Consider the following 13,300-nt stretch of genomic DNA (forward strand, 5'->3'; position numbering starts at 1 on the left):
GTGTCTCCCTCTCTCTCTGCCCCTCCCTCACTCGTGCTCTGTCTCTCTCTGCCTCTCAGAAATAAAACTAATTAAAAGAAAGAAAGAAATTACTTAAACTTTAAAAAACAACAACAATGGAGCACTTGGGTGGCTCAGTCGGTTAACCTTCTGACTCCTGATTTCAGCTCAGGACACGATCTCGCAGTTCGTGAGATCAAGCCATGCGTCGGGGTCTGCGCTGACTGTGGAACTTGCTTGAGATTCTCTGTCTCCCTCTCTCTCTCTGCCCTTCCTCCCTCCCCGCCCCTCCCCAGCTGGCCTTTTCTCTCTCGCTCTTTTTCAAAAATAAACATTTTAAAAACAACAGCAATTTGCCAAATTTGTGCAAACACACAGCTAACATCTTAGGAGTGCTGAACCATTTGAAATTAAGCTGAAGACATTCAGCCCCTTTACTCCTAAATACTTGAGTATTTATCTCCTGAGAACAAGGATGTTCCCTTACACAAGCATAGATCACAATCAGAAACTTTAACATTGAAACATTTCTACTCTCTAATAAAGAGTTTATATTCAGATTCTACCAGTTGTCTCTTCAAGATCCTTTACAGCATTTCTTCCCCACTCTAGTGTCGAGTGCAGGTCCCACGTTATACTTAGTTAGCACATCTCTTAAGTCTCCTTTAATTGGTAACTGTTCCTCGGCTTCTCTGTCTTCCGTGGCACCGACCAAAGATGATAAGGATTTTCTTCTTGTATTGTCTTCTAAAAGTTTTATAGTTTTGCCTTATATATTTAAAACTTCTCAGTCTTGCGGCGCTTGGGTGGCTCAGTCAGTTAAGCATCCACTTCGGCTCAGCTCATGATCTCACAGTTCGTGAGTTTGAGCCCCGCATCGGGCTCTGTGCTGACAGCTCAGAGCCTGGAGCCTGCTTTGGATTCTATGTCTCCCTCTCTCTGCCCCTCCCCGCTCACGCTCTGTCTCTCTCTCTCTCTCTCTCAAAAATAAACATTAAAAAACTTAAATAAAGCTTCTCAGTCTTCCCAGAATGGTTTCCTGTGAATGGTGTGTGACTTTTCCCCCCATTTAAGTATCTGGTTGCCCATTCCCATTTACTGAATAATCCATTCTTGCCCCACCAATCCCCAGTGCCAGTTTTGTTCTGTCAGTTATTTGCGTATGAGTCCATTTGGGCATCTATTGTGTTCATTGTTCTTTTTTCTATTGGTAGGCAGATACCACGTTGTTAATTTCTGTAGCATTATCATTAAGTCGTGATCCAGGCAAGTCTCCCTGTATGTTGTTATTCTTCAGGAGTATTGTTACTGTTTTGGCCTTTTACTCTTCTGCAGACATTCCTAGAACCAGCTTGTCAGTATTCTCACATACGTACACACCTTCTCAGAAGTGGTAGAGTTTTGAATCTAGATATGTAAACCAGATAGATGTTTTCATATTTTAGAGCTTCTTATAAAAAAAGCTTTGTAATTTTCTTAAGATGTTCTGAAGGAAAGCACTAACTGAAGTCTTAGTTCCAATTAATTGCAGTGGGAAAAATCGTAAGGTGTAACACACCAACCCCAGTCTCTTGGCCAGCTTTCTAACGTGTAACTAGAACACAGTGAAATGTCAGTATGTAAGTTACAAGCCATCACGGTAGGAATAGGATGCTTACGACAGCTTCCTGACGATCAGACAATTGGGGTTGTTCGTGAATAGTTGGCCACACGCAGTAGTATCGCTTCTCTTGGTGCCGGCAGTGTTGCAGATGCACGTTCTACCTGTTGGTGTTTGCTTTCCAGAGCACCTGTCTGCATTTCTGATGCTCTGTCAGTTGTACTTGGATATTAAAAAGCATTTGGATGTTTAAAAAGTCAAACTGTTCCACCAAGAAGATGTTCTGTGGGGCTGTGGCCGTACTTTGTATTTCTTGGACTATTTGTGGCTAGCGTACGAAATGCAATTACCATTAGTTTATTGATTTTTACAACCAACCATCTCGCTAAACGCCTCTTATATTGCAGACATGTTTGGAGAAGGACTGGTTTGTGTCCCCCTTTCCAGTCTGTTACCTTCCATTTCATTCTGGGCTGAGAGCGCCACGGAAGCATCACTCTCGGGTGCTTGTGCCACGTTTGCCAAGACGTTAGGTGTTGGGCACATTCCCAGTCAGGTGAAGGGAAGTTCTTCCGCCCTCATCTGCTCTGATTCAGCCCTCAGTGTGTCTGTACTTAGTTTGCGCTGGTTCTTATCGTACTACCTTTCTTCATGCTGCTGTCTTTAGTGTCCGGGGTCCCGTAGCAGAGACCTCTGGTCCTCTAAGCAGCCCTTCTCCCCCCACCCTGTTCAGACAATTGAATTAGCTCAGTTCCCTCCTCTCTAAAAGATGATGGTGAAGGTTTTTCTTAGTTTCTGATACAAGCTTGAGGACAGATCCAATAAATACCGGTTGTTCATTTATTTTTTTTCTCTTTGCCTTGCCCGCCGTGGTCTTGACTTCTTTTTTTCCAGCTCTGCCCTCGTCTGTGTAACCTTGTTTTCCAGTGTTGCCCTGTCTCTTCAGTCCGAGAGAGCACTCCCAGTTTCTGCACCGGTCAGATGCCAGGGCAGGGAGCGTGTCTCCGCTCCCCTCAATACCCACAGCAGATTTTCTTCAGCCGCTGTCTGATTTCTGGCACTTTTATAGTTGCTGAGATTTATCATCAGTCTTTGTTCTTTTGCAGTTTCATTTTCAGGTTTATCGTGGAGGTCACACACAGAGGTGGACTCCTGCAGTGCTGAGGTAGTGTGTCTCAAGCATTGATTCTGTCTTCCGTGTCTTCGTTTTGGGTTGTGCTTCCCTGGATATCCCTGCCCTTTTGTGTTCATGTCCTCACAGTTAATTAGCTCTTTCCTAGCATCATTGGGCTCTTCTCCTGGTTCTGTTATGTGACTGGGGAAGAGAGACAGGCATTCTTTCGTTTGGTTTTGCTCTCTGCACTGCCTCTCCACGCTTGACGCTTTGTGACTTTAGCAAGGTCTTTCTTGGGGCTTAAAGAACAATCAGAACGCTTCCCTTTGTGCTTGGTATATTTTACTATTCATGCCTTCTATGAAGCATCCCGTTTGTTAAATTTTTTCCTTTGTTCTTTCAGAATCACTAGTTTTTTCATCCAGAGCTTTGTGATGTTCAAATAATGATTAATGCTTTAAAAATTTCAACCTCAATACGTACATCTGCACACTGCTTATCTTTGTATTGCCATTATGCTGAGAGATTGCTTGTGCCTGGAGACATAGGATTCCAAATATTCTAATCATAGCTACATGTCCTTTCTGCTTATTGTTTGGCATTTTTTTCTTCCTTTCAAGGAGCCGTTCTCTGCGTTCATGGAGTTCTTTAGTAGCTGCTGTCTGCAAAGGAATAACTTTCATGACCAATCTGACGTAATTTTCATGAGTTTAAAGTCAGCTTTCCAGGGGTGCCTGCCTGGCTCAGTTGGTAGAGCATGGGACTCTTGATCTTAGGGTTGTGAGTTCAAGCCCCACGTTGGGGGTAGAGTTTACTTTAAAAAAACAATAATTATGTATTATATGATATAATATAGTATAGTATAATAAAGGCAACATTTTAGTCTCCTTAGTGTATCTAGAAGATGATCCCTTTTCTTCTAGTATGGAGGCCATTAACTGCAAAATGTGACTCTAGATCTGGTTGTAAAAAGGAGCCTGATCTTTGCTTTCTGCTTCCTTTTTTTTTCCCCCTGTTTATTTTGAGAGAGAGGAGGGGAAGGTTAGAGACAGAGAATCCTAAGCAGGCTCTGTGCTGGTAGCGCTGAGCCCAACATAGGACTCAAACCCACAACCCGTGAGATAATGAGCTGAGCCAAAATCAAAAGTCAAATGCTTAACTGACTGAGCCACCCAGGTGCCCCTGCTTTTTGCTTCCGGAGAGACCTTTTGCTTCATTGATGGTTGTTGACATCACTTTGAATATTACCTTGCACATTTGAAGAAAGGGGTCAGAGAAGCCTTCACAACAACTCCCAGTAGGCAGCCCAGGGCTAGTTCCTACTGTCCAGACAAGGCCAAGGTTGGACACTGGCAGAGTGGAGGAGGACTGGGCCTAGCCTGTCGGTTACCCACACCAGCGAGACACGTAGGGGCAGGGCTGGCCTGCCTTTCCTCTTCTACCATTTTAAACCTCTTATTCTTTAGTCATGTCTTTAAACATATTATTTTATTCTAATAATTGCAGTATCTGAAGACTTTGTAGGTCTGCTTGGATATCTACTGCTTCTGTTTCCTTGGGATTTTGTTATTTTAGACTGTAGTCTTGCTTGATTGGTGGTTTTTTTAAGAACATGATTTACTGGACTAATTCATGAGCTAGGTTGAAAGTGCCTTCCTCTGAGAAAGATAAGTTTTTGTCTCTACCACATGCCTAGGGTCCCTTCCAACCCTTAACTTGACCTAGTGGTTTTGGAGCCATACCATGTGGGCCACAAACCCAAGTGGGGACTTGTGATTATAAATTTAGAGGAGGTGTTTTTCTACCTTCATCTAGTATCAAAGTAAAAGCAAGTTTCTCATTGTTTTTTATTGTGGGGTGGATTTTTCTAGGCCATGTTTATACTGAGAGGTGGCTCTTTTCATGTTTCTAGCATTTTGCTGAAGTCTGTCTATGTGGTATAATTAAAAAATACATATTTATATTCTGTCTTTGCCCCAGGTTCCTGGAATAGAGCTTGAAATTTCCTGAGTGTAGGCTTGTCTTTTGTTATTCATAATGAACCCCTTTCACCCATATCCGAGTTCATGCTAATGGGGTGACTCTTGGTGGGAACCTAGATACCTTCGAAATGAGGGCTGATCAGCAGCAGAACCAACCACATGCTTAGAGGGTTGATGTTTTTAGCCCCAGTCCCTGACCTGGGGAGGGGCTGGTGATTGAATTCAGTCCATCGGTATTGCCTGCATACTGAAACTTTGATTAAAATTCTGAAGCAAGGAGACTAAGGGAGCTTGTGGGCTGGTGAACACATCCATGTGCAGGGAGGGTGCCCACCCCAACTCTACAGGGACAGAGGTTCCTGCTGTACTCAGGACCCTTCCTGACCTCACCCTGTCCACAGGGTGTACAAGTTCCTGAGTGCTGTGAGCTATTCCAGGAAATTCTCAAACCTGAAGTGGGGGTTGTAGGAACCCTAGAATTTGTAATCAGCCAGGCAAAAGCACAGGTGGCCTGGACCCTGCGCAGGACCCCATTTGTGGCTGTTGTCTGAAGTGGGGACAGTCCTGTGGGACTGAGTGAAGTTAGTATCAGAACTGGATTGAATTGTAGGACACCCAGATGGTGTCAGAGAACTGCAAAACTGGTTGTTTGGAAAACCAGTCATTCAACTCCATACTTTTGGAGGTCTTGAGGCTTTGCCTCCCAAACCATGTCCTGTATGAGCATCAAAGTGGCAGCTGCATCAGCCAGGTTGGATGGCTGGAGGCCTCAGCTCTGGATTTCCTCCCTGGATTCCCGTTTCACTTTTTCCCTCAGGATTTCCCTGATACTCGCTAATTCAGTGTGTGTTTTAAAAAGATGCCTTTGGGGGCGCCTGGGTGGCGCAGTCGGTTGAGCGTCCGACTTCAGCCAGGTCACGATCTCGCGGTCCGTGAGTTCGAGCCCCGCGTCGGGCTCTGGGCTGATGGCTCAGAGCCTGGAGCCTGTTTCTGATTCTGTGTCTCCCTCTCTCTCTGCCCCTCCCCCGTTCATGCTCTGTCTCTCTCTGTCCCAAAAATAAATAAACGTTGGAAAAAAAAAAAAAGATTAAAAAAAAAAAAAGATGCCTTTGCTTTTTATTGTTGAGTTTACTTTATCCAGCATTTTTAGTAATTGGTAAAGATGATTATACTTAATGTACCATATTGTTTTACTCCTTCTGTATTTTGGTCTTGTGTTAATTGTTTAGGTCTATTTGTATTTATGGTTTTAAGTCATATTAAAACGCTTTTGCAAGATGGCATGTACCAAAAATCCAATAAAAAAAAATACCTTATTTTGATATGTCCCCAAATAACTTCATAGAATGGGGTGAAAACTTAAGACGACTGGGAAATAGAAGGGAGCCTGAAGCTGAGCTTGCTAGTGATTCACACACAACCTGTCAAGATTTGTAGGGTGCAGCTGGGGTAGTGCTTACTGGGAGAATGTCAGAACCTGCCGAGTGTGTGTTGTGCTGGAGGCTTATCTCATAATTCCATTTGCAGATAATGATCGAGAGATTAAGTAGTTTATTCAGGATTTTTCAACCAGAACTGGAATTCCGAGCCAGGTCTGCCTGATTCCAAAGTATATATAAGTTATTGCCATGCTGTTACTATCCCTTCTCCCTCTTGAAACTTCCGTGGCACAAACATTTCTCTTTTGTTAATTACCTTTTAAGGGAGTAATGATAGAAACCTTTTTATTGTTTTCCTTTCTAGGAGGAAAAAAGTAAACCAGATCTCCAGAATAAAGAGGAGATTGACGATGATCCATTGATAATTCTAAAAGCAATCTTACTACAGGTAGAGTTTATATTTTCCTGTGTGTGTATTACAGACATGCACATAGGTACATGAAATTTCATTGATAGAACTGATTCTGGTACTGTTGACAGTCTTTTTCCTTTGGGACATTCTCTGTGTCTATTTTTATAATTTTTTTATTGGAGACTTTCTGGTTATAAAAAATTCATATTTGTGGTGGAAAATTTGAGAGAAAAAATACTAGGAAATATATCAAGATAATAAAAATATAAATCAAATATCCAGTTATTGTTAATACTTTGATGTATATTTTTTACATTCTGCTTTTTCTCTGTGTTTATGCATATATATATATATTGGGATTGGGTTATGGGGTTTTTTGGTACTACTGTCCTTTTGAATGGAATTGGGATTCACTTTACATATTGTTTTGGAATTTGCTATTTTCCCACGTTATCCTTCCTAATGCCTGTAATACCTGAAGTTATGTCCTCTTTTTCATTCCTAATACTGATACACTGATAATACCTCAAGTATGTGACTTTTAACGTTTGCGTAGTGCTGTGTTGTAAAGGTGGTAGGTCTCCTTTTACGTATGTATTCATTCCTGTGAACAATTTTTCTTAATTCTTTACCACGGACCTAGTCTGAGTCCTTTAACTGAATTGGTCTGTGGCCACTGTATTAGTTTGCTAGAGCTGCCGTAACAGAATACCACAGATTGGGTGGCTGAAACAACAGAAATTTATTTTCTCACAGCTCTGGAGGCTGGAAGTCCAAGATCAAGGTGCCGGCAGGTTTGTTTCCTCCCGAGGCCTCTCTTCTTGGCTTGCAGATGGCTGCCTTCTCGCTGTGTCTTCACATGGCCTTTCCTCTGTGCATGTGCATCCCCAGTGTCTCTGTGTGTCCATTATTTCTTCTTCTTATAAGGACACCAGTCAGATTGGACTAGGACGCACCCTAATGACCTCATTTTTAACTTAATCACTTCTTTAAAGGTCCTGTCCAAATATAGTCATAGTTGAAATCTTGAAGGTTCAGGAGTCAATGTATGAATGTGGGGGTGGGGAGGGGGTACATTTCAGCCCCAAACAGTCACTTCCTATTCCCTTTTAGAACTGGTTTATATCTGGAAACATTCAGAAAACATATTGATAATCCTTTTTTGCGCTTAAGTATCTCTTGTAAACATCCCATAAAATATCAGGAATTTACCAAACCTCAGAATACTCTTTGGATATTGGCTCCTTAAATGTTTGAACTTTGGCACAGGAAAGCGCAATTCAGGTTTTCTAAACTGAGGCTTAATCTACTTGTAAAAAACTTTTTTTATTTTGAAGTAGTTATGGTTAATCCACTTCCATGTTCAGCTGTCATAGGCACATTTAATTAGATATAATCCTATTGGCCCCTTTGAACTTGTAAATGTTACATTTACATCTCATCAGATTTTCCTAAATGATCTTGTGTTTCTTTCACAAGGAGGAGAGTAATCTGATTCCTGTTGATCAGCTGGGCCAGAAACTCTTGAAAAAGATAGGAATATCTTGGAACAAGAAGTACAGAAAACAGTATGGACCACTGCGAAAGGTAATACATGACATCTGTATAGGAGGTCCCATCCTGGGAAATTTTATTATGATCACTTTGCAAAGGAAATTTGAATTAGGTGAAAATAAAATCACTTTTTTTATTTAATGGTTAAAATTCAGTTAAGTTACTTATTAAGTTATCAAATCAAATAATTTATAGAATCAAGAAGTAAGCAGAAAAAGAAGGGCTTTTAATACAACAGCATCATCACAAGTGCCCTCCTTAATGCCCGTCACCCATTTAGCCCATCCCCCACACAACACCCCCTCCAGCAACCCTCAGTTTGTTCTCTGTAGGTAAGATTCTCATGGTTTGCCTCTTTCTCTGTTTTCATCTTATTTTATTTTTCCTTCCCTTTTCCTATGTTCATCTGTTTTGTTTTCTTAAATTTCACATATGAGTGAAATCATACAATATTTGTCTTTCTCTGACTGACTTATTTCACTTAGCCTAATATACTTCAGTTCCATCCACGTCGTTGCAAATGACAAGATTTCATTCTTTTTGATGGCTCAGTGGTATTGCTCCGTGTGTGTGTGTGTGTGTGTGTGTGTGTGTGTGTGTGTGTGTGTGTTTACACACCACATCTTTTTTACCCATTGATCAGTCAGTTGACATTTGGGCTCTTTCTGCAGTTTGGCTTTTGTTGATAGTAGTGCTGTAAACATTGGGGTGCACGTGCCCCTTTGATTCAGTATTTTTCTTATCCTTTGGATAAATACCTAGTAATGCAATTGCTGGGTCATAGGTTAGTTCTATTTGTAATTTTTTGAGGAACCTCCATACTGTTTTCCAGAGTGGCTGCACCAGTTTGCATTCCCACTGACAGCGTAGGAGGGTTCCCCTTTTTCTGCATCCTTGCCGATGTCTGTTGTCTCCTGAGTTGTTAATTTTAGTCATTCTGACAGGTGTGACGTGGTATCTCATTGTGATTTTGATTTGTGTTTCCCTGATGGTGAGTGATGTTGAGCATTTTTCATGTGTCTGTTAGCCATTTGTAGGTCTTCTTTGGAGAAATGTCTATTCATGTCTTCTGCCCATTTCTTAACTGAATTATTTGTTTTGGGGGTGTTGAGTTTGGTAATTTGTTTATAGGTTTTGGATACTAACCCTTTATCAGATTTGCAAATATCTTCTCCCATTCTGTGGATTGCCTTTTAGTTTTGTTGATTATTTCCTTTGCTGTGCAGAGGCTTTTTATCATGATGAAGTCCCAAGAGCTCATTTTTTGCATTTGTTTCTCTTGCCCCCGGAGATGTGTCTAGTTAAAAGTTGCTATAGCCAAGGTCAAAGAGGTTGCTGCCTGTGTTCTCTAGGATTTTGATGGTTTCCTCCTCTCACATTTAGGTCTTTCATCCATTTTGAGTTTATTTTTTGTGTATTGTGTAAGAAGTGGTCCAGTTTTATTCTTCTGCATGTCGCTGTCCAGTTTTCCCAACACTGTTGAAGAGACTTTTTTCTATTAGATATTCTTTCTCACTTTATCAAAGATTAGCTGACAACATAGTTGTGGGTCCATTTCTGGGTTCCCTTTTCTGTTCCATTGGTCTATGTGTCTGTTTTTGTGCCAGTACCATTGTGTCTTGATGATTACATCTTTGTAATACAGTTTGAAGTCCAGAATTGTGATGCCTCCAGCTTTCGTTTTCTTTTTCAACATTACTTTGGCGATTCGGGATCTTTTGTGGTACCATACAAATTTTAGGATTGTGTGTTCTAGCTCTGAGAAGAATGCTGGTTCTATTTGGATCGGGATTGCGTTGAAGGTGTAGATTGCTTTGGGTGCTATCAACATTTTAACAATATTTGTTTTTCCAGTCCCTGAGCACGGGATGTTTTTCCATTTCTTTGTGTCTTCAATTTCTTTCATAAGTGTTGTAAACTTTTCAGAGTTCATATCTTCTACCTCTTTGGTTAGGTTTATTCCTAGGTATCTTATGGTTTTTGGTGCAGTTGTAAATGGGATTGATTCCTTGATTTCTCCTGCCGCTGCTTCATTATTGGTGTATAGAAATGCAACAGATTTCTGTATATTGATTTTATATCCTTGCAACCTTGCTGAATTAGTTCTAGCAGTGAAGTTCTTGGTGAAGTCTTTCAGGTTTTCCACATAGAGTATCCTGTCATCTGTGAAGAGTGAAAGTTTGACTTCTTCCTTGACTATTTAGATGCCTTTTATTTCTTTTTGTTGTCTGATTGCTGAGGCTAGGACTTCCAGTGCTATGTTGAACAACAATGGTGAGAGTGGACGTCCTGTTGTGTTCCTGAACTTAGGGGAAAAGCTCTCAGTTTTTCCCCATTGAGGATGATACGGGTCTGTTGTATATGGCCTTTTATGATGTTGAGGTATGTTCCTTCTGTCCCAGTTTTCTTGAGGGTTTTTATCGAGAATGGATGCTCTATTTTGTCAGATGATTTTTCCACATTTATCGAGAGGATCATGTGGTTCTTATCCTCTCTTTTATTTTTTTTTTAATTTTTTTTAATGTTTATTTATTTTTGAGACCGAGACAGAGCATGAACGGGGGAGGGTCAGAGAGAGGGAGACACAGAATCTGAAACAGGCTTCAGGCTCTGAGCTGTCAGCACAGAGCCCAACGCGGGGCTCAAACTCACGGACCGTGAGATCATGACCTGAGCCTAAGTCAGCCGCTTAACTGACTGAGCCACCCAGGAGCCCCATCCTCTCTTTTATTAAGGTGTGTATCACGTTAATTGATTTGCAGACACTGAACCACCCCTGCAGCCCGGGAATAAATCTCACTTGATTGTGGTGGATAATCCTTTTAATGTACTGTTGGATTTGTTAGGATCTCGTTGAGAATTTTTGCATCCATGTTCATCAGGGAATTGGTCTGTAATTCTCCTTTTTAGTGGAGTCTTTGTCTGGTTTTGGAATGAAGGTAATGCTAGCCTTATAGAAGGAGTTTGAAGTTTTCCTTCCATTTCTATTTTTTGGAACAGTTTCAGAACAGTAAGTATTAATTCTTCTTTAAATATTGGGTAGAATTTCCCTGGGAAGCCATCTGGCCCTGGACTCTTGTTTTTTGGGAAATCTTGTATTTCTGATTCAGTTTCTTTGCTGGTTATGAGTCTATTCAAATTTTCTATTTCTTCCTGTTTCAGTTTTGGTCATTTATATGTTTCTAGGAATTTATCCATTTCTTCTAGATTGCCAAATTTGTTGGCATGTAATTGCTTATAATATTCTTTTATAATTGTATTTCCGTGGTGTTTGTTGTGTTCTCATTCATTTGTGATTTTATTTGTTTGGGTCCTCTTTTATTTTTGATAAATTTGGCTAGGGGGGTTATCAGTTTTTTTAATTCTTTCCAAGTACCAGCTCCCAGTTTCATTGATCAATTTGTTCTACTGGTTTTTGGTTTCTGTATCATTTGTCTCTGCTCTCATCTTTACTTGCTGTCCTTTTTCCAGTTCTTTTAGGTGGAAGGTTAGGTTGTGTATTTGACACTTTTGCTTCTTGAGGAAGGGCCTGTATTACAATATATATTACTTCTTATGACCACCTTTGCTGCATCCCAAAGGTTTTGGACTGTCGTGTTTTCATTTTCATTTGCTTCCATTTATTTTTTTAATTTCTTCTTTAATTTCCTGGTTAATCCATTCATTCTTTAGTAAGATGTTCTTTAACCTGCATGTATTTGAGGGCTTCCCCAATTTTTTCTTATGGTTGACCTCAAGTTTCATAGTGCTGTGGTCTAAAAACATGCATGGTAAGGACCTCAGTCTTTCTGTACTGGTTCGGGCATGATTTGTGACCCACCATGTGATCTCTTCTGGAGAATGTTCCATGTGCACTCGAAAAGAGTGTGTATTCTGTTGCTTTAGGATGAAATGCTCTGATTATATCTGTTAAGTCCATCTGGTCCAGTGTATCATTCAAAGCCTGTTTCCCTGTTGATCTTCTGCTTAGATGATCTGCCCATTACTGCAAGTGGGGTGTTAAAGTCTCCTACTTTTCTTGTGTTGTTATCAGCAAGCTTCTTTAAGTTTGTTATTAATTGATCTGTACATTCGATTGCTTTCAAGATAGGGGCATAAATATTTAGTAGTTGGATCTTCTTGTTGGACAGCCTCCTTTATTATGATCTGGTGCCTTTGTTCATCTCTTATGATAGTCTTTGACTTGAAATCTAGTTTGCCTAAGTATGGCTACTGCAGCTTCCTTTTGATGTCTGTTAGCATGAGAAATGGTTCTCCACCCCTCACTTTCAATCTGGAGGTGTCTGTGGGTGTAAAATGAGTCTTTTGTGAGTCAGCATATTGATGGGTCTTGTTTTTGTGACCATTCTGATACCCTGTGTCTTTTGATTGGAACATTTTAGTCCATTTACGTTCAGAATAATTATCAATAGATAGGAATTTAGTGCCATTGTATTACCTGTAAAGTTTCTGATTCTGTGGATTGCCTCTGTTCTTTTCTAGTCTTGGTTGCTTTTGGTCTCTCTTTCCCTGTCTAAGGGTCCCCTTTAGTAATTCTTGCAGAGCTGGTTTAGTGTTCACAAACTCCTTTAGTTTTTGCTTGTCTTGGAGGCTCTTTATCTCTCCTTCTATTCTGAATGACAGCCTTGCTGGATAAAGGATTCTTGGCTGCATATTTTTCCCATTTAGCACATTGAATATTTCCTGCCACTCCCTTCTGGCCTGTCAGGTTTCTGTGGACAGGTCTGCTAACCTTATGTGTCTGCTCTTGTAGGTTAAGGACGTTGTGTTCCTAACTGCTTTCAGAATTCTCTCTTTATCTTTGTGTTTTGCAAGTGTTACTGTGGTATGTCTTGATGTTGACCTGTTTTTTTGCTGATTTTTTTTTTTTTTAACGTTTATTCATCTTTGAGAGACAGAGAGAGAGAGAGACAGAGCAGGGAAGGGGTAGAGAGAGGGGGACACAGAATCCAAAGCAGACTCCAGGCTCTGAGCTGTCAGCACAGAGCCCAATGCGGAGCTTGAACTCAAAAACTGCGAGATCATGACCTGAGCCCAAGTGGGACGCTCAACCGACTGAGCCACCCAGGTGCTCTGAGTTTTTTTGCTGATTTTTGAGGGGAGCTCTCTGTGCCTGTTGGACTTGAATGCCTGTTTCCTTCCTCAGATTACGGAAGTTCTCAGCTATAATTTGTTCAAATAAACCTTCTGTCCCTTTTTCCTGCTCTTCTTCTGGAACTCCTGTGATACGGATATTATTGCACTTTATGGATTGCTGAA

The 13,300-nt window shown here is 40.8% G+C and overlaps 1 protein-coding gene across 13 annotated transcripts in view; it reads left to right on the plus strand.

Moving 5' to 3' along the window:
• The window catches only part of USP40 (ubiquitin specific peptidase 40), an 89,476-nt gene that overhangs the window by 14,857 nt on the left and 61,319 nt on the right, over positions 1-13,300 (plus strand). For all 13 annotated transcript variants that reach the window (XR_005783196.1, XM_040450639.1, XM_040450628.1 and 10 more), the window contains 2 exons: positions 6,440-6,523; positions 7,967-8,074. Coding sequence is in view for 12 of the 13 variants with exons in the window: in XM_040450639.1 (XP_040306573.1) it covers positions 6,440-6,523; positions 7,967-8,074 (192 nt within the window). In the remaining variant the exon portion in view is untranslated. The remainder of the gene's footprint in view (positions 1-6,439; positions 6,524-7,966; positions 8,075-13,300) is intronic.

Source organism: Herpailurus yagouaroundi, unplaced genomic scaffold (assembly GCF_014898765.1).
Source record: "Herpailurus yagouaroundi ecotype Mexico unplaced genomic scaffold, PumYag 202, whole genome shotgun sequence".
In the NCBI taxonomy this organism is placed as follows: Eukaryota; Metazoa; Chordata; class Mammalia; order Carnivora; family Felidae; genus Herpailurus; species Herpailurus yagouaroundi.